At 32.3% G+C, this 22,167-nt stretch overlaps 2 protein-coding genes across 2 annotated transcripts; both read right to left on the bottom strand.

Moving 5' to 3' along the window:
- Positions 1–26: 26 nt before the first annotated feature.
- On the bottom strand, positions 27–10,881 carry LOC136409695 (homeobox protein 2-like). The gene is made up of 4 exons (XM_066391378.1): positions 10,563–10,881; positions 4,448–4,613; positions 1,960–2,780; positions 27–1,108 (listed from the first exon to the last, which is right to left on the bottom strand). Exons 1-4 carry the CDS (start codon positions 10,615–10,617, stop codon positions 894–896), a joined length of 1,257 nt encoding a protein of 418 aa, XP_066247475.1. The 5' UTR covers positions 10,618–10,881; the 3' UTR covers positions 27–893.
- Positions 10,882–14,457: 3,576 nt separating this feature from the next.
- Positions 14,458–21,681, bottom strand: LOC136409523 (uncharacterized). Its single transcript, XM_066391087.1, has 5 exons — positions 21,673–21,681; positions 21,333–21,485; positions 20,187–20,406; positions 15,694–15,918; positions 14,458–15,284 (listed from the first exon to the last, which is right to left on the bottom strand). Exons 1-5 carry the CDS (start codon positions 21,679–21,681, stop codon positions 15,073–15,075), a joined length of 819 nt encoding a protein of 272 aa, XP_066247184.1. The 3' UTR covers positions 14,458–15,072.
- Positions 21,682–22,167: the final 486 nt, after the last annotated feature.

Genomic DNA, 22,167 nt, shown 5'->3' with positions numbered 1-22,167 from the left:
AAATTTTCTCAGCTTAACTTAAAATATGTTTATTTAAAAACTTTATTCCAAAATTTTTAATAAAATTACAATAAATGTATGATTAACAACCTAAATGTATCATATGATCACTTTAAAATATTCAGAATCTAGAACAACTAGCGTATGACCATGTAAAATGTATGGACCAAATCACATCTATAATAATTATGTAAATATAGCCTTTGAGATATACTATCGTCACAAAATTCTCTATAATTTTCGAAACTGATAGATTTACCGGTAATTCAATGTCGATTTTTCTATAATTAAATCTAACATTACACATATCGTGAAGAACACAAACGTTACCAGTCAAAAAATTACATGATGAATGGTGAGGACGGACTTCCAATTAAGTGTAGTGTCCCAAGATGACCATAATTATTTACATAAATATTTGAAAAAATACATCTTAAACTATATACGTACAGAGTTATTCAAGTTCGCTGTTCACCATTGGGATCTTGAAAATCATAAAATGTACGAAGATTATTTTCAAAAAATATAATAAGTGTGAAGTCCGTATTAAAAAAATAAAACTGATGATAATTCCGAAAATCCTAAACGTCACTTTAAAATCTGATGGCTCTATCATCTAGAGAGAAAAAAGTGCTTATAAGCTTAGGAAAAGACACAAACTATTTCGACAAATATTATATTTTAACTGCCTTCGTATCTCTTAGGGTATTTGAGGTTCCAAAGGTAAGCAGCGAATTTTAATAACTTGGTATATAGCGTAAGAAAATGTCTTTTTAACGACTTTGTTTCACCGAAATATTCGACTCGCAGATTTTCTTGTTAAAGTTTTAAAACAATTATTGTTAATGGTAACGCATTTTTTTTTTAATTTCAGTAATAAGAATGAAATCTTTTTATGTGAAAAATGCCCATAATAGTACTAAAGGTATCAGGCCGGCCAAGAAAAGGTTGAATTTTAAACCGGTAGCAGAGTTGCATCCATCGTACTCGCAGTACTCGCAGAAGTCCAAGGAAATACCTTGTGCGACAGGATCGTAGCAAGTACCCACTTCTTTTTGAATGGGAATCATTTCACATCGCCTGATGTAGGTCAGTTGATAGTCTCCAACTAGAAAAAGGTAACAGAATTTATTTTCGTTATACTACTGATTTCTAAATCTTAAACAAGTTAAGTAAATCGCTCAAAAATTTCCCGATAGGTAGGTGTATTTCTTGAATAAGTTAATCTATTTTGTTAAAATAAATTATATTGGAAAGGCAAAGCATCATCTATCACAGATTATTAAACTAAGTTGACACTAATAACTACTCGTATACTCTTCAAAATGGTCTTGATTGGGCATTTGATCTATGTCCATAACTTTCATTTACTTGAGTTAAGCGCATTAATAGCAGTACCTATTGCTATCGGTGGTACTGTCGCGTCTGCCTAAGAAACGCGGCACTATCTGGGTCAAATACCTTTGGTAATGTATGTTTGAGTATTTAAAGTCGAGGTAGTGTGGTCGGAAGTGGCTTTCACTTCTAACAAATTAAGATTTAAATGTTGTTATTAAATGCATAGAGTGGGGATTTGACTAATGCATATATTGAATCTTAACAGTTTCAATTTTTGAACGATTTATATTTGCTTGTGTGTTGCAAAATGGTTTTGACGTAATATTATATAGAAAATGGAAGAACAAATATCCACAAATCATCATACTATATCTAATATGAATGGCATATATTTTTACGAGAGCTTTCATGTTTACATGAAAATATCACATCTTTCATTGTTTTCAATGGGAAGATTACTAAACAAGACAATACACCTATGCTTTCACTTTCACCCAAAAAAAGTGAAACAAGCACTAATTATCGGTGCCTGAAGTTGTACTGTAATATATCAATAGATTGAATAATCGCTTAATTTAAGTTAAGTTTATATATTTAAAAAGTATACATAAAAGTGCTCACTTCTCTGAATCTTCTTGATACAAACATTCCTCATCCTCCTCAGTCGAGCCTCCTCCTCATTACATGGCACCAGTCTGGGGCCCGACTGACTGGCCGCCAACTGAGCTTGCGCCCTCACTTGTTGATAGTTGGCATCCCTAGGCGGATAATTCGGATCGTAGGCCCTGCCTTGATTGTCCCTATTGTAATCCCTAGGAGGAGGGTAATCACGATTATTCGGGTCCCTATTGTAGGGGTCCCTGTTGTCTCTATCAAAGTAGGGATCCCTATTTCCGTCCCTGTAATTCGGGTCCCTAGAGTTATAGTCTCGGTTAGAATAAGGGTCTCTAGAGCGGTCGCGATCCTGATACGGGTCTCTGTAGTTAGGATCCCGGTTGTCGCGATTTCTGTAATCTCTGTTGTCCCTATTGAAATCACGATTGTTAGGGTCGCGGTTATTGGGGTCACGGTTATTGTAGTCCCCGAATCGGTTCTGATTATCCCTATCTCTGTCGTTGTAGCCTCTGTTTTGATAATTCCGGTCGTTGTAGTAACCAGTCGCGTTCGTCCGATTATCGTATCGAATATCTGTGTTGTTGAATCGATCATATCTGTCAAAGCTACCGTTTAAAGGTCTGTCATAATCCCTAGCGAACGTCCGGTTATTTATATAGTCTTGGTCCCTAAATCGCGAGTCCCTATCGTCTCGGTAATACGGATCCCTCCTTCGATCGTTATAAACCTCGTCCCGATTACTGCCTCGAGAGTTCGGGTCCCGATACCCGTTGGGATCCCTATTAGGGTCCCGATTAGTGTCGGTGGTGCGGTACGTGGAGTAGTCTCTATAATAAAAGAACTAGTCAGTACAATCTAACTACTTGTGGGTGTGGTTGGTGGTGGCCAAACCGGGGACTACAAAGACCGCGGCTGAGAGGGTCGGTTAGGTGCCGGAATACCTACAAATTACTGTGGAAGTCTACAAGTTTTACAATAAAAAAAACTTTTGTAGTGTAAGGTAGATCAAATCATACATGCAGTGTTGAATAAGGTTTCAGTGTGAGAAAAGTATGAAGAAAAGTGGTGAAAGTTTTTCATCGCAAGTTACATCATGTATCCGTGACTTTTCGATCTTAAATGAACCAATCTGGTGCTGTTCAAATTAATCAGATATACATATTTAAACTCAAAAATGGAAAGCTTTGTATTGTTTAAAAAATTATTTTTCCGATGCATGGAGTTGTTATAGAAGATGCCTCCAAAATCAGAGAGATTTGCACTGTTACATCTATAACAGTTCAGTTATATTTATAATTCTGCAAGAACTCTAAAAATTAAGGCGACTTGTGATAAGCAACTAAAGAAGCAAAATAACCGCGGCAAAAAATTTCTCAAATGGTGCTATTATAATTTGTTTTTCACTTTATTTACTAGATTTGTCTGCCTTTCGCAGTGTCTTAATCGGTACTTTTAGTTACCAATTATACCTCGCATTTCACTATTTTAAATTCCAAAAATTAATGCGATGCCTGGTGGGTAAAATTTAAGAATATTTTATAATATATATTTTTTTTTATATTGGTTTATTTTAGTTTTTAATACGGTCAATATTTCACCGACGACATAGGTCACGTAGGTTGCCTTGTCTTGCCAGATATGTAAGCAGATGATGGTTCGAAAATTTGAAAAGTTTCTTTAAAAAGACTTTAAAGACACTAAAGAAGGTAGTACCTATAAAGAAGTGGCTGATTTTAGGAAATATTTTCAAATACGAAGATATATTTTTAACTAAAATGGTCTTTTTCAAATATTTGTGGAACAAGTAGGAATTATCTAAATTTTAAAACGTTTGACATAAATGTACAAGTTTGTCCCCATTTGACCAACTTTGTTAGTCTTGTGTTTGTGTACCTTTTTTAAAATCTATAGTTCTTTGATTAAAAATTAAAATAAGTGAAATAGGCTTGTTTTCGTCTGAAAAATTTGTGGTATTTGGCCATTTTTCATTTTGACACCATGTGTAGAGACAAACTGCACTACGTTTTTACAAAGTCGTTTCTAAATATTTCCAGTGAGTGAGCTTTCATATGTAGATGCCAAACGGATAACAATAAAGATAATTGGGTTAGTGCTTAGAAGCTACTGGAGGTGTAAAATGCGGACATTAGTACAACGTAATACGTACCTAACCGATCCTCTACAATTTGGAACCTCAACTTTAAAATTCTAAGTGTTTTCGTACAACTTTACAGCGGGTGCCTATACAGTTGAGCTCCCAAATTTGATGTCAATGATGACCCGTATTGCGCATAGAACTATACAAACATTCCTTGAATACGTATAAACAATCAAGTTTTCTAGTTTAAAATCCATAAATGTAGATTTATTTGAAACCTTGAACTCGTATCGGAAATTCGTATAATATAAACGCCCAATACGAGTTGCCGCACATTGACGACATATATGTGTTGATGATTGATTTGCTAAATGTGAAGAAATGTGCAAAAATTACCTGTTATCATAGGGCCTTTGGTTGTATGGGTCGTAGATGGGCTGTTGGTTGTAGACTGGCCCATAAGACTGATAAAAACCTCCGTATCTGAAATCGGTTACATTGAATCTATCCCCACAGCTTCTATCTATGTCGCTAGAACAGGCCCAACATTGTAAACCATGTCCTGGAATAAAATCGAAAGTTTATTTTTATATCTAGGTATCCGATTATATAATTGGTCACGGGTTATACATAACGTGTGTATAAGTTTGGGAATCATTCTCACAATTAACTGAGCAGAACAATGCACAAACACGTTAGATCAGGTAGGTAGTCCTGCAAATTGCAGTCTTGTTTTCGCTTTTCAAGTGCTTTTCTACAGGGTCACTCCATTGTTCCTCTCTGCTAAATTATCGACTTATTGAACGTTCAATGTGACTAACCCGCTGATTCACAAATTAAGTACACATTTCAGAAACACCTACTTAATTCGTGTCGTCTTGTTATGTGACCCTAAGTTTATTTTAATTTAGATATTTAACTACGAAGGGAAATAATAACGTCAGTTTAACTTATCATTCAGGGTAAAATCATGAATCAATATTATGAATCAGATATTAATGAGTGCGATATACATACGAGTATAGAAATTAATTATGTATTAATTTTATAATAATAATGTTGTAGTCACTCTCGATGAAACCGGAAATTCTAGGATTAATCACTTTATTTAATTATTATTATGTAGTACCATATCCCCTTAAACAAATGATTGAAATGACCTTTAAATACTTGTGGAGATTGTGATATTGTAGCTTTATAGGTGCATTTCCTGTATGATAATAATTGACTACATGACAATAGATGTATATGTATTTGGAATGTAAGTAGTAGATGTAACTATGTAAAACATCCAAATTGAAGTATTTGATAGCCGTGCGATAGACAAATTCGTAATGCATTTTCGTCCAGAAAATAAAATTTGATTTTAAATTGAAACACCTTCACTTCCTTTAATGTCTTGCCATTAACTGTTATGACATTTTGAATTGATATCGTACCATCAATATTTTAATTAAGCGTAATTGGTATAATATTAGAAGATGACCTTCTGCCAATTTTCTTTGCTTGTTTTCCCGGGAAAAATCCTAAATTTGTTCCAAAGATTTTCATGAAAATGTCTGGGTGGAAGAGATGTGTTATCAAATGACCCAAAAGATCATTCTATTTCAAGTCGTTTGACTTTTTTTATAAGATTGTGCAACAATGTATCAACATGTAACAACGTACGGCTGTTCTATTTAAAATTCGCATATTGCCATTTGTTTTTCATAGAACTGATAACGTTGATCTTATAAAAATGTTATTTTAAAGCAGGTCATCCTGTATACTTATCAAAAATCTCTATAATATAAATTTTCGTTGCACCATCAGTCATCTTAATTCAATCTAGATCGAAATTGGTTTAAAATCATTCCCATTGTCGCATGCATTGCAGCGTAATATTAGTAATGCACTCTATCACCATATTTATCTAGGACAGTGAGCTTTACCCACGTAAAAAACGGAAGCTCATCACATGGTAATGCACTTTGTTTTTAGTTACGGTTGAGGACTTAAGCGTAAAATGCGTAAAAACACGGGCGAAGCCTTTACCTTGAATTTTCAATAATACCGGCACAGTTCTTCACAATGCTATTGATTAAATAATCAACAGAATGCTATTATGACAGTTTAGAAGAAAAACAGATAATAATATCTTTGAACACCAGCAAACAATACTCACTATTTTTGTTGTTTCATATCAGTTAGACAAACATAATTTAATTTTTGAGGAGGTTATTAGTATCATTAAAAAAAGTGTCTATTAATTTAGATTTGCATGTAACACTGACGAAAATATTTAACCTTCATCGAACAAAAAAATTATTTAAATAATTGAAGATTAAATTAATCGTGATAAGAACTTGGAGAAATATAGACGTCAGTAATAATAATTATTGACGTACACAGCATTTTTCAATTAAACTTAAATTATTCTAGAAATATTTTTAGCATTTAGTTCAAAACTGTCTTACCTATCATAGGTTTCATTTTAATTTAAAATTTATTTTATGGGAGAATAGTATAGATATTGTGTAACTAGGAGGAAAAGTAACGACAAGCGCAGCCAAGGCTAGCGAGCATCAGAGGCAGAGAATATGATTTTCCTACCAGATGCACATGTATTTCAAGATTAATTTCAAATGTGTACGTTTTAAACATCTATATGGGAATAACTAGCTATACTGTCATATTTCCCCGAGCTGTTATTTGCCCTGATAGCGATTCCTAGTCATATATTAGCAATACCGAAACCTATCTGGCAGATTTTTCAAGATTTTATTTTAGGGTAATTAAATTTTAATTAATCTTTTTATCTTTTTCCCAGAGAAATTTCTATACTTGTTTAGAAATTTAATTATATCCATTTGAAGTTGTAGAAATGTTCTTTTTCTGATTTGCCAACGATTCTTGACATCAATTCAAATAGTATAAATTGAGCACTTAAACATGTACTTTGTCTTTGCGTAAAGGTTAAAACTTTAAACTGAAGGTAAGTAAGTTCATAGAAAATATATCAACGACCGTTTACACGATCATTCCCTCTCACGTTTATTCCTCAGGTGAGGTTCACTTTAGCAACAACCACTAAACAAGCGCATAAACAAACATTGTGCAATAGGACAAGAATTCAAGGTAAAATCGACAATATAAATGTGCACGGTGCTTGCGTCTGACATACCTACTCTTAATGGTTGTGGTTATAAGTGAATATTATTTAACCCATAAACGAATTTGTTATTGTTATAATAAATTCGTCCAAAAAAAGTTGTTGCTCTTTGTGAATATAAATTATAAATTGAATGGTAATTGAAGCATTTAATGCAAAAAAGCATGTAGATTTGGGACAAGGGAGATTCTTTGTAAATGACCTGAATTAAGTGACCTCATATGCGGTCTAGATTCAATGTAAAACAGAGGTTTTGTCTTTGGTGCCAAAATTATATATATACAGGGCGTCTTAAAAGGTCATGTCATAAATTCTAGGGATTATGGAGAAGGCTAAAATAATGCTAGTACTTCATATAAACAAATTTCTAGCGGCTTTCGTTACCAAGTTATTCGCTTTCAAAGTAAGAAGTTAAAACATTATTTTTGCTGTAACTTTTAAACAATTTTCAAGGTAACAATGAAAATTGGGCGGTTTAAATAACTCATAGTTGTGCTTATTTCCATATGTAAACAGATGTTTCATATGTATTGCTTATACAGGGGACGTCAATATTTCTCATTTTAAATTAGCCAAAGTTAAGCCAAAATACTTTTTTCAGTTTCTTAATTTGATAGCGAATAACTTGGTAATGAAGGCCATTTGGAATTATTTTATATGAAATACTAGTATTATTTAGCCTTCTCTATAATCCCTGGAATTTATGATATGATCTTTTCAGACAACCTATATAAACAATTTTTATTTCCTCGGAAAAGGCTGTCGATTAAAGTAGTCTTTATACCCATAATATAAATTCTTAACTTTAGGTGATTAAACATTATTACAAATCAAACTTATAAGTTACATCTGAAAGTGTTCCAACAGGGTGGTCGAAAAATTATTTTAATAATTATAAAAAAATTGTTTATTTGCATACCTACAGAATATGGCTACAACAAATTACAGTACAAAACCTAAGAAATAATGGTTCTAGCGATGATTTTCTATAAAAAAATGGTCAAAAAGTCGTTCCTGCTGGTTACCATATAACGGTACTCGAGCCTACGCTCACGAAAGCATTATTTTTACTAAGTCCCATTTATTCTTTGTAATAACATGTCTGTTGAAATTTACATTAACAATTTGACTTTTTTGCGGCTATGATTTAGGCAGTGCCTTTAACTTCAACTGACACCCAAAATATTCCGGTCCAGCATTGCAAATATAAACACGTCGAATTACTGTTACGTCATTAAAAATCGAAACCAGTTCTAACCACGGCTACGTTCACCTATCCGAAGATGTTTAAAATGCTGAATCATTAAAATTCTCGTCTCCGATTTGATTCCGCCATTTAATTTTTGAGACTGAAAATATTACGTGAGTAAAATGTCAATCTATTAATGCAAGCTGCACTAAAATTTCGGTTCCGTGTGTTTTCCATCTGACTTTGTCATGTCTCAGCATGACAAAAATAGACTTAATTGAATATGGAAGCCTAAATAATTGATATAATCGGCATAAAACGGCGTTCAAACCCGTGACCGATCTCGTATCCGGAATTTCCACATACATTTCTTCAAATGCTTGGAAAATCGAAGGCTGTGAGCGGTTAAACGATTCGACGAGTTGCACTTACATAGACCTTAGAAAGTGTTTTAATCAGCACGAAAACTGGTTAAGATCAATCAATCAGCTAGTTTAATAATTATTTATGAAGGTTGTATTATTAATTATTAAGTACAACGCTTCTCTAAACTTGAACTAACCTAAACCTTAGAATACGTCCTTTAATTTACAATCAACCAAATTTGACTAAATCCTGCCTATCACAGGAAATTTAGTTTCTTAGCATCATTACACGCAGAATTTCAGGCCCGGCCATTACCGGTTTCGTACTTGTTGACACTCATCAGACGGTCGTAGGCAAATAACGTTTTGTAAGGCGTCATTGAAAAGTAGAAAAACAGAAACAAGTATTTCGAGGGTTAATGTCCTTGCCGACATTAAACTACACTATTTTTCTCGACGATTTCATTGAGAAAGTACTAGAATTTCCGCTAACCCCTATAATGATCACAGGAAGCACTCTGATGGGAAACGTTCCACATCAGTGGATTCAGAATCCCGGCTATGCCGTTGTCGGTTCAGTTCTTGTTGGCACTCAAATATCGGTCGTAGGTATTGTTTCTGAAAATGACTACCACCGTACGGAAAACACTTTAATTCAATGCTGGTAGAGGTATTAGCCCTCGGAGTAGTTGTCTCTGTTCTTCTCAACGACGCCTTAAATGAGGATATTTGCCTACGGTAGTCTGATGAGTGCCAACAGACACAAAACTGGTAACGGCCTGGCCTGGGTTTCTTCGTCCACTATTGCAATGTGGAACGTTTCTCAACGTTGTGTATTAGGCCTCGAGGTAGTTACTTGTGGTATTCTCCTTCTCATATTCTAACTTAATTTACAAATGTTGCTGAGCATTTTAATTTGGCAGTTGATAGTCTCAGCTACGTATACTTGAGAGATAATGGAAAATTTGCGAAACTAACGGACAGAAGAAGTTGTTTATATATCTTAATAAAGAGGTTTTCCTGTTTGTTAAAAAAAAATAACATTAATATCAATAAGTCTACCAGAATATTATTCAAACGCTCTGTTTCGTAATAGTTTCTCAATATTCCTTAACAACAGCTTTTAAATTTAACTCATGAGAAACCAATACATTTTTTAATGTTTTAGATGAACAAAAAAAATTCGACAGGGTCTCTAGTTTTTTTTGGAAATTGCATTGAATAGTTATAAAATCTAAATGCAATTTTGAGTAATAGAAATTTTTCACCAATAGATATAATAGTTGGTACCTACTGATTTTATAATATGAAAATAATATTTTAATGATTTTCAAATATTTTATATGATCATGAAATGATATATGAAACTTATTTAACGTCGCAATTGCAGATAAAAGTTGGTATGTAGCAGATTCTTTATTGCCAGCCTCTATAAGATCATATGCAACTTTGCAAACCCACTTAAGAACAACTTATTAATATATGCGTAATGTCATACAAACAGAGCGTTGTACCTTTAAACAACGAGAAAAGGTGTGTCAATATGCAACTTATTGGCATTGAATGCGTATTAAACAGCACAGTCTTGCCCAACACACGGTGAAATCTTGTGATCGCGCCTTTAGTAATTGCGATGACGAAAACACCGTGTCACAGAATATTTCCTCCGAAACAATTTACCATTAATGCTTCATTAGAAAATGTACCTTAACGAGAGCTAAATGAGTGAATCATTTCAACAATGGTTTTCAACAAGCCGCTCCCATATGAAAAGGTTAAAAAATTCTTCTTTCAGTAGATACTTACCCTCATGAACACTAAATCCTAAAATCAGCACAGCACTAACAGCAAACTTGTACATTTTATCCTTCTGTGCAATGAGAAAAGTTCAAAAACCAAACAATTCGAATTGGTACCACCAGCCTGATTAAAACATCGGCCGCCAGGTAGCCACACCGTATGCGCAGTGTTAAGTGACCAAAGAGCCGTAAACAAGCACCACTGCTTACGTAATGGGTGCGCGATTATCCAAAGGTAGATCTAGCACCGTAGACAGAGAAGGAATGTCGTCATGGTACGTCCAGCGCGGACACACAGGTAGCTTTTGGTGGTACCCATTACTTTGGTGAATGTTGGAGTTGGAACTCAGATTCCTCCCACTACTCATTTATATTGTAAGTGGATCGAAGGGGAATATTGTTTTCAGGCAGCGCACTATTATGGTTGATGTCGCGATTACATCGATGGAATTGATTGTTTTGTATGCTCAGTACCATTACATACTATGAAATGTAATTATTTAGTTGTATACAGAGCGGACATTTTATGCATGCATAAGTTCCTTAAAATAACCAAAGTTTGGTTCTGCATGGATAATTTTCAGACACTTTAAAAACAATGATAATGGATGTTTATTTCTAATTAATACAAAATGGGAGGCCCCCATATAATTATTTGCAAAATTCTAGATGCAATCTTAATGTATGCATATCATGCCGAAATCAAAACAATACATCCATTAGTTATTAATTACTATTTAATATGGTTCCTCCGAAATAAATTGTCTGAATGTGTACACTATTTATGTCTCACTTCTGATACATAACAATTTTTCTGCTTTTTTAGGTACGGGCTAATTGAGCGTATGAGCTATTGTACTATACCATTGACATTGATTGGTCCTTAAGCGTGTATCATAATCATATAAGCGTTTGTTCCCAAATTGCGTGTATAAATCTTTGCATTGTTTTTCGGTCATGCCACATCAACAGGAAGAATTTATTGTTAACCTTACGGCAATGTTATTATATATCTTCCATCCTGTTTCCTTTAATTAAGTAAAGCAAAGGTTAAGTAGGAATTCCAATAATCGAATATCCCAGTTAGAACTTAAATTTTCAAAAAAATCTAAAACGAAATATTGTTTAATTTTTGCATAGAAGATGGAATTAAACAGCCTAAATATAAGTATTTTAAAATAAAAGAGGTATTATAGCTGGAACCCTACATATGCAGATTTATAGTACTCATTGAAAATGTTTGAAGTTATACAATTTGGTAAGAGATAAAAAAAAATAGGTAGATATCTTTACACTTCTATACTCCCACCATTCGAAAAATGTCTAGAAAATTTTGGAGGTGCTATTTATCCGTCTAGTAAAGTTGTATAAATCTTATATTGATTTGAGATATCTTAATGAGGCCTGGCAGTATTGGAAATGTCACATTGTTTCATTTAGAGACATTTTCAAAATCGTGAAACTAGATATCAAAATGACTGTAATTTTGGATATTTTCAAGTTCACAGAATTTTAAGAACGGAAATACTTTGTTGCTGAATTTTAAGCATTCAAATTGAACACTAACATTAGTTTTACACTTATTTTCTTTCCGAACTTGGGCGTAACTCTCTTAATATTTTTAACTCGTCAAATTTGAGTAAATCTATCATGAAAATTTTAGTCACCCTAGAATTTATCTGAATTAATCAATTTTTAGCGCCAGTTTTTTTCATCCAAACTGAACAATTCTGAAGCCATTTTTCAGTGTTTTAACTCCCCAAATTTGTGCAGCACTTTTAGTATACTCATGAAATTTTTCTAAAAATTTAAAATTTTTTGAAATGTTGCTTTAGAGTCTAATCTTATGAAATGAATCCATTTTCGGTCCAAGATATTTCAATTGAGATTCTGAATCGTTGGAAATTATTATCGCTTAATTTACTTAATCCAAAATGCTTTGGACATTTTATTTGTATTTGAGAATATAATGAATTTGAATGGTTAATTACCAGTGATAAAAAAATGGATTTTATTTTTATATCGATATTCAAAAACAAATAACAAACACAATACACTACTCTAAAAAATAATACTATAAGTAAACACGAATAGTGGTTTGTTCCACTACGGTGATAACACCCTGGATTACATTATACATAGAAACAAACCACCCGTAGATAGTTACAACAAAAAGACAAATAATTTGTGTTGAAATACAACCAGATGAGTACAACACCTGATTTACACTAAACGCACCATAAAGGTTACTTAAAGTAACTCTGCATCTCGGAAACCAGTAGAGATATTAAACGCTAATTTCTAAATTCATATAATTTTATTTGTGTTATTTGCGAATTGAGTCATTATTCCACCTCCAGTACCAAGAGGTCCAGATTTACGAGTTTTCCTTCAGTTTTGTTTATATATTTTTTATGCATTTTACATGGGTCCTGTCTTAACGAAATGATTGAATATTCTTTAACTCACGACGAGTATATTTAATTTCTCTATTCGAATGAGAAATGAAAGTGTATCAACCTAGGGACATCCTACTTTGGCGAACGAATTTTTAACTTGAAATAATAAATCAAGTATTTATAATAGTTTAAGTTCTAATCTGATCTAAATTAAACCTAAAATGCTTTGGTTAAATTTATAGTTCATTTCTGGTTAATACTCTAGGATATTTGTGGGTCGCCATTATGTCAGGGAGTGAGCAATATAATGAAAACTATTAGCAAATAGGGAAATGTCCACGTTTTTAATAGTTCAATACCAAAACTCAGTTAGTCACTCATGTCCATTTATTAGCTCCTTGTTGTAGCTAGTTTCACTAGGGATGCCGAGGAAAACTCAATATATTAACAATCAACATTTTAATCAATCAATCAGAAGATTACAATACTCTTGACAAATCAAATGTCTAAAAATTCAATAATAAAATGCTTGAACAGGAGAACAAAGTTTCTGAGATTTAAAACAAGGGAAAAACTAAATTTAGGACAGGGTACAAAAACAGCACAAATAAGATACAAGACTTATATACTCTGCACCTCCAGTTAGTGGTCTATCCAATAATTTACCCACAGGATAGTAGATTCCGCAAGTAATTCCAACCTTTTGCACTTTTTAGATATTTTAGGGCATCTGATTTTTCTTATATCAATGGAAGGTCATTGAACATTTTCATACTTGCATACTATTAGATTTTGCACAAGAATTAGAAGACAATTGAAGCAAAGCACTTCCCAAAGATCTCCCCAAAATGTCCATGAATTACTTCCTAATTAGTAATAACAGATTGAAATTCTTCTGGGAAAGTACTATATTTTTAATTTAAAATAACGAGTTCGTTACTGTGTACTCAGCTTTGATTATAAAGAACTTTTAGAGATAATTTTGAAACTGGAAGAGAGAATGTCATGAAATGAATATCTTCTGATGAGAAAATAAATACATCAGATTGAAATCTTAAATAAAATGAAATTTCTTACTAAATATATAAACTTTTTAATTCAGAACAAGGAAATCAAAAAAGTTTTAAATTTCAAAACCAAACAACATTTGAAAATCCATTTTTAGACAGATGGAGAATGATATGGAGTCACTAAGTTTTGAAGGGGCGTTTAATAAATTGTTCTAACAAAAAATTTAAGTATAACTTTGTAGTGGACAATTGTTATTGAAGAATATTCTTTGAAAATTAACGAACAATACTGGACAATAGTCTCATCTTAGACTCCTAGATTAATTTATTAGTATAAGCTCACTGAAAGGGCATCACCCCAATAACTAGGTAGGCAGACGTAGTAATTTCTATCATGCGGGTACACCTAAATTGATTAACACTATTCTTTTCTTGCTACTCGATGATTTTATAAGAGGAATTAGGACCGCTATTTACTCTCAATCAAAACCTATTATTGTATGTATGACATATTTAATTTTTTTTTTGACACTTGAGGACACATAAAGACTACAAAATCATGATTGGCAATGAATCTACGTTTTATACGCTTAAAAAATTAATTAATTGCATTTTACATAAACTACTTTATAAAAAATTTTAAGTAAATATTACGAAACACTGGTGGACTATATTAACGCTAAATTAGATAAAAATAACACTTACCCAACAAAGGACTATGAGCGTATTAACAAAAAAACTAATACACATAGTAAGGACACATCTTTGGTTAACACAACAATAAACAATATTTCAACAAAAAAACTATAATATGGTTCATTGCTAACGTTTAATGAAATTACATGTCATTTTATGCATGGTTTGGTATAGGTACCATAAAGTAAACTGGAAATATTTTTGTTCAATTGATCAGAACCATGGATTTGGCGAAGATAAGAGGGCGAAACTTTTATACAAATTTACATAGCGAATCCTTACTGATTACGCGCCAATAAATTAAAGTACCGGTAATTTTATCGAGACGATTATTTTCATTAGTTTCTATGGAAGTTTTTCATTTAATAAAATTACTTAGACTTTGATTTTTTGGCATTAAGAGTGCTAGAAATTATTTTCCTAATATTAGCAAAACTGCCGGTACTAGCCCTACAAACATGAAACTACTTGAGCTAGCAGAGTTACACCCATCATATTCACAGGTTCCGCAATATTCCAGATTTCTCGGATTGTTCCCAATAATGTCTTCAGGGCAAGCACCTATTTTCAGATCCTTTTCCACCATTCTGCATTCTCTTACCACTTCATTGGGACCGTGAGGTACTAAAATAGTTAATTGTTTAATGAGGAAGAAAATTAGCACATTTGCTGTCGCAATGTCATTTAAAGTGGATTGGAAGATAAGACTGTGAAGGAAGCTAAGGCAATAACTATGCATTTTCGCCCAGTAAATATATTTTTCTTTCACCCATTGGTATTGTTTAAATTCCTATTGGATTTTTTTTACTTTTATTTTTTAATATAAGAAATACAAGACGAAGTAGCGCCCTGGGTCAGCGCAGACGTTTTGTATTTGCTAACGTGTCATAAAATAGTAAATGGCAGTGAAATGTTTCATTACCTGGGCAGTAAAAGTGACATTTTACTGTGAGTTTTGCACCAATAAAATGTCACTTTTTTGTTAAACGACAAACAACTGAAACTGAAATTCAGTTATTGGGAACCTACTCACCTGTTAAAACCTTCTTCAAGCACACGTTTTTAAACTGTCCGAAAGTGGACGTGTGCATCCCATCACATTGAATTAAAAACGGGTCTGTTCTAGCTGGAACTACATTGCCATAGGAATAATACTGGTCCATGTGCCTTTGGTTTAGGAGGATTCTTGTGGTATTGAAGAAATCTCTGCAGGTGGCGTCAGTGTTTGAGGAGCATTTCCAGCAATGCAAAGCGCTACCTGATATAAATTTAATAATTATAGTAAAATATCCTCTATTTGAAAATTATAGAATATTCAAAAAAGTATATTAAACGGTATATAACCTGAACTAACTTGAGAAAAAAGCTAATAATGATTTATTTTTAAGAAAAATGTTATGGATTAAATTTGATATGTTTTTTTAAAAAGGTATTTTATAATAATTCTTGGCTCGCAGTGTTTTATTTGAGATTTTATGTACAAATTTGAATCACGTTATCTTTATTCAAAAATTACCGTGATATGCTATATCGACTCTATTTAAAAAATATTTAATTAAGAAAAGAGTGTTCACAAGCTGTTGAACTTTAATTGAAAAGGTAAAAAGTTTAAACAAAAAAATTAGAAACTGCTTGGAATTTCCTAAATTTGAAAAACATGTTCCTTGAGCTTCAAAATATGTAATTTTGCTCTTATTTAACTGTCCTCGCAACCGAGATTCCCATGCTCAAATACGGAAAACGGTTTCACCGTATATTATTTTTGTAAGTAAAAAATAATACTATAGTAATGTTTAATGTGATACTTGACTGAAGTATACTATAGAATACCTATTTTTTTGATTTTCTGGCAGATGTTCAGGTTCTTATACGTAAAGTGGTAATTTTCTTATTTATTAATCGGCATATGGCAATTAAGTCCCAAATGAAGCACTACCGCAGAATGTAATGAATTTAATTGTTTTAAATGAATGACGTGACCCTCCCACGTCTACGTTGTCCTTTAATTTGCAGTGATGACCGAATCAATGAATAACAAATTGGGTGTTGTTATTATTTATGATGTACAAACCTGTTTTATGTAAAATAATAAGTGCTTTACCCGCAAGGTACAAATTTACACCTATAATTTTTGGCTCACGGATATTCTGTATTTACCACAATGGAATTATTTTTTCTGGTACATCTTAATAGGCATAATAGATTTATTTCAATGATAGAAGATTCACAATGGCTAAGGAACTGGCGAAAAAAGCTGACAAATTAATAGACAATTAACTAGATAAATGGAAAATAGAAAAAATTAGATGAAAATAAATTTCCATTGTTGTGCGAAGGTATTAACTGTAAATTGCCACTGTATGCGCGCAAATTGTTGTGAATCAATGCCATTGGAATATCCTTCATGTGGTTATAGAAGTCATGATCCATGGTGTAAGAATAAATTTCAGAAAGTTGGGTCATTTTTTAAATTAGATACCTATATATTAAGACGAAAATAATTCGTTTAATGAATATCATATATTTAAATATTTTGAATCATGAGTAACATTTTTAACAGAATATTCATCGACTGCAGAATTAATGATATAAAGGAATATGGTAATTCTGGTTAGTTCCGAGTAGAAAATTGAATTATATTTTTTAATAATAAAAATAAAAAACGAAATCGATATTTAAACATTTAATCGATTTACACTATTTTCAAAAAGGCTATATTATTGAAATATAAAAATGTTCGATTACTTAGATGGCGATATCAAGCATGTGTATTGTGGTTAGTCAGATGTAAGCAGTTATGACCGCACCAAAACAATCACAACGCCCGAAAAATCATTATTGAATCATTTTCTATCGATTAAAAAAATTTGTTAATATTCAGACGACATAAATCGTCGGACAGTAAGATTCAAGTTTTATAAAATACCACATTTCAAGTACAGTCAAAGTTGCAAAACGAGAAGCGAACTATTGGGTTGTTCGATAATTAATGTCGTGTTATTCTCATAGATGGATCAATTTATACATATCGAATAGTAGTGGTCTCGTCGTTTATATTATTATATGCCATTTTAAAGGTTATATTTTAGACTTTTTTCAGTCGAAAATTGAACGTGATTATCTGATCTGAAATCAGTTATATCACTTACAAGTTTAACAATGTTACAAAAACCTTAAAAAAATGCATTCAAGGTGCAGTAAATTCCCTATATTTCCTAAAAGTGACGTAAATGCTTATGTAGTTACTTTGAACGTTTATTAGTGAGACCCTTAAATAACTCTACAATATTCTACAAATTCTCAAAAATCTTTTTAAAAATGCAATAGATTTCTAAAATCCCCGTAAATCAGCAGATTTTTTAGCTCAAAAGTTCCTCAAGAAACTCTTAAATTTTTTTGAGCAGAGAAAGTTTCAGAATTCCACTTGTAGAAAATCTTTTGATTTTGAAACTTCTTCAGCTCTCAGGGACGTTCCTTAGCTACTCTACTAAAATTTATTAGGTATTCCAAAAATGTTCGAATATATGTCTTAAATTTAAAACAAATTAATTACACGTTTGGGGGTTTTCCATGAAGAGTTCATTTATGCTTTTGAAGGAGTCTGTTCTTAACAATTTCAGAGATTCACCAGGCTGCCCAATTCTTCAAAAAAAAAACAAAAATTTTCAGATTTTCTTTGCAGAGAATTGAACTTTAGCATATACGCAAAAGTTAAAAAAATTTTATCTTCAATGATCTGATATCAGCGAATTGAAACGTCATTATGTAGTTTTGAGAGTATTCATCTTAAACATCAACTAAATAACGTGAAATTTTTTGAGCCTAATATTTCAAGATTTTTCAGGTTTTTAAGTATTACCGGATTTTTGTCTATATTAAACTTTCGTATTATCGTGCAATTTTTGTTGTACTCATTACAAAACACGCGATATATTTTCATGATACCCAATTTGAGCCCTCTATGTACAGTATCGGACAAAATTAGAGCAACTTTTAAAATTCTAATCTATTTTTAGATTATTTTCGCCAAAATAAATTCTTTTATTATTATTGTTAAATCTAAAGTGGTTTACCCTTTTTTACATGGAATACAAATGTTTAAATGAATTTTTAATACAAAAAAATAACAATAAATGGAATGCACTAAATTTGTTTGCGACAAAATAAGAGCAACTCGTTTTAGATTTTGTTCATTTTTCATTATTGTTCGATTTATCTTCGGAGTAATAGTTGCAAATATGCCTCGAGGTGTTCATTATTCCGTTGACCTTAAACAAAAAATTATTACAGCCTATCAAAGTGGTAAATCACAAAAAGTAATATCTGAAGTGTTTGGCATCAGAAAAGATGTGGTTTCAAAAACCATCAAACAATATAACCAGCGAGGAACGATAACAAACTTGAAACGTGGTGGTCGGAAAAGAAAAACTTCAAAAAAATTAGATCGCCGCCTTATAAGACTAAGTAAAAATAATCCTAAAATGTCCCCTCGCCAGCTAATATCAGAAGTAGGGGAGGAAAACCTGTCATTTCGGAAAGTACAACGTCGGTTAGTGGAAGGGGGTTTAAAAGGAAGAAGACCAGCCAAAAAACCCAAACTTTCAAAAAAAAATAGAGATGATAGGATGTTATTTGCAACATATCATAAAGATTGGACACCGCAACAATGGAAAAGAGTTCTGTTTTCAGATGAATCGAAGTTTTGCTTATATGGAAGTGATGGAGCTCAATGGGTACGTCGTCCAGATGGACAGAGGCTCAACCCAAAATACGTAAACACTACAATTAAACATGGAGGGGGGAACGTTATGGTTTGGGGTTGCTTCTCCGCTATTGGGACTGGTCCAATTTATAAAATTACGGGCAAAATGGATAGATTCGTCTACCAAAACATTTTGAAAAATATTATGTTGCCTTATGCCGAATGGGAACTACCATTAAAATTTATTTTCCAACACGACAGCGATCCGAAACACACGGCTAAAATCATTAAGGCTTGGTTTGCGCAAAATAAAATAGAAACAATGAAGTGGCCAGCCCAGTCACCAGACCTTAATCCTATTGAGAACCTGTGGGAGATTGTAGACAACAAAATTCGAGAAAAAAATATATCGAATTAAGATTTATTATTTCAAGAAATTGAAAAAGCTTGGAAGTCTATTGATCCACATATAATAACCAATCTTATTTCTTCTATGCCCAGAAGATGTGAAGAAGTCATTCAGAATAAAGGGTACTGGACTAAATATTAATTTAAAGCCGTTTTGTGATAATTTAAAAGCGTATTATTGTAAATAATTATTCAGTTGCTTTAATTTTGTCGTGGTTTAATTTAAAGAATGTATGTTTATTTTGATTTTTTCCTTAAGGATTGTTATTAACTTTTGATTTATATGTATCAGTTCTAAAATACCTTTCATATTACATTTATAATTAAAAATCTGATTTTCAGAAAACATATTTTTAATTAAGACCAATTTTACAGAGTTGCTCTAATTTTGTCCGATACTGTATATTAAAACTTACTTTTATCGGCAATATACAGCAGAACCGCGGCCACTGCCAAGAAATACTCTTGAAAATTCATTTTCTCCTGATTTAATTTCTCTTGAACTGAATTAAACTCCTCTTTAACTTCTTCACTCAACTCAATATAACTCCCGATAATCGTCACCGAAACGCACACCAACCAGAATGTTCGATATTGTCTCTGCCGAGCTTTTTGATCGCACTTCGCTCCCACCACCTTTCAGATGCACCCAACAATAAGAATATTCGATTCTTATTCATGTGGAAAAATTTCTTATTCTGGGTGTTATTACTGAGTTGATGATGTAAATTTCTGGGTGATTAACTAGGTAGGAAGCTGAATGAGCAAGGTATAAACAATAATAATTAGAATCTGAGTCACTGAATTTGATTTTTTAATTTATGATTATTGACGACAGTGGTTGGGTGCACATGGTATGATGTGGTGGGTATGAATGGTGTGGTCTAAAATATATCGAAATGAATGAAAAGTAGGTAAGCATCTATTGAAAATAATATGGGCTCGCAAGCACTTCTTTATGGTCAATCAGTAAGGATTTAAAAAAATTATTTCATTGACTTATTGTGGCTGAAAGAGCTTCAGTAGAAGAACTTAGAAATCAGAAAGTCCATAACTCGTTTGTGTCAAATTTTTATGTAAATATCTGATGAGGTACACAATTTGAAGCAGAATTCTGGATTTAAAAGCATATAAAACACGGATGAAAAATTTAGCTTTTTATTTTAAAAATATAGGAAAAATTACATATAATGAGCTAATTAATTTCATAAACTGAAGTGAAGATAAAAATTGTAAAAAATTTAATTTTTTTTTCAGTCGCATAACTTGCCGACTTCTAATTTCCAAAGAAACGACTGATGAGGTAATTTGAGGTAGAAATCTAGAACTACGAAATAACATAGATAAACCTGAGAAAATTTACATACAGTGAACCAAATTCTAACACAACAAAAAAACAAAGAAAAAAGTCAGATAACTTAGACTTCCTTCTCTACAGCCGCGCTTAATTCGTACTAAAATTTAATTTGAAATTTTCAAAAAGGCGTAAAAATAGTGTTCTTCTAAACTCTTAGTAAAAGCTAAATGTTATGCTCACTTAGCTTCAACTAAGAACAGCAAACGCTATTCTCTAGGGGTGGTTGGAATGGCAGAATTACCCCTACTGGTGTGTGAGGCGTTATTTCCAAAAATAAAAGAAATAATGAACAAACTGCATAAACATCTAGAACATATCTATCAATATTTAATTCGAAAATTGACTTTTTATTTTGTAACTAAAATGAGAGGTTCCAATTTAAAAAAACTTAAAACCAATCTATTCCTACAAACAATTTTATCTGGCTTTAAATGCTCGATCAATTTAATGCCATAGAAAATAATTCAAAGGACGCTTTACAGCCCTAGACACCACGATGGCGCCCCTATCCCATCCCCCTTAAAATGCCATCCAGAGTCATGTACCGTGGACATGTTCGTGTTGTTGCGCAATGGGATTATTCACCCTCTATTTTTTAACCATCATAAATTAAGTCTTTAAGGAAGGGCAGCTCTATTGACATTTTCCTGTAGGGAGGGGTTTTAGTATACGTACAATGACCTGAAAATAGTAAAATAGAAATAAAAATAAAATAGACAGTGGAAGTAATTGAGTGCTAATGTTACAAGCCAAAAAATGTAGATATAATACGGGGTGTTAAAAAGTCGGAGTCACTGCTTCAGGAGCATATTTCACACAGTTAAAAATAAATTCCCGAATTAGATATTAATGTGTCATATTGAGTATTTCTAAGTTCACATATCTTAATACAATACATTTTACTAATATGACCCAATTTAGTGGTGCTACTACGTGTTCAAATAGTTACATTGATCAATCAAAAACTATATAATTGGAGTCAGTATATGAAACTCTTGTAAAATTAGCAAAAATATTAAGAGTAAAATACAAATTATATT

The sequence above is a fragment of the Euwallacea similis genome, chromosome 6 (genome assembly GCF_039881205.1).
Source record: "Euwallacea similis isolate ESF13 chromosome 6, ESF131.1, whole genome shotgun sequence".
Taxonomy (NCBI): Eukaryota; Metazoa; Arthropoda; class Insecta; order Coleoptera; family Curculionidae; genus Euwallacea; species Euwallacea similis.
Note: the sequence above shows the minus strand (reverse complement) of the source record. Positions and strands in the feature narration are given on the sequence as shown.

Excerpts from the sequence above, each read along its gene's own strand:
- LOC136409695 (XM_066391378.1), bottom strand. The coding sequence starts at position 10,617 with ATGTACAAGTTTGCTGTTAGTGCTGTGCTGATTTTAGGATTTAGTGTT. Across the intron at positions 4,614-10,562 it reads AGGATTTAGTGTTCATGAGG|GACATGGTTTACAATGTTGG; the intron begins GTAAGTATCTAC and ends ATTTTATTCCAG. Across the intron at positions 2,781-4,447 it reads CAAAGGCCCTATGATAACAG|AGACTACTCCACGTACCGCA; the intron begins GTAATTTTTGCA and ends CTTTTATTATAG.
- LOC136409523 (XM_066391087.1), bottom strand. Across the intron at positions 20,407-21,332 it reads AACCACCCCTAGAGAATAGC|GTGGTGGGAGCGAAGTGCGA; the intron begins GTTTGCTGTTCT and ends TGCATCTGAAAG. Across the intron at positions 15,919-20,186 it reads GCTGTATATTGCCGATAAAA|GTAGCGCTTTGCATTGCTGG; the intron begins GTAAGTTTTAAT and ends AATTTATATCAG.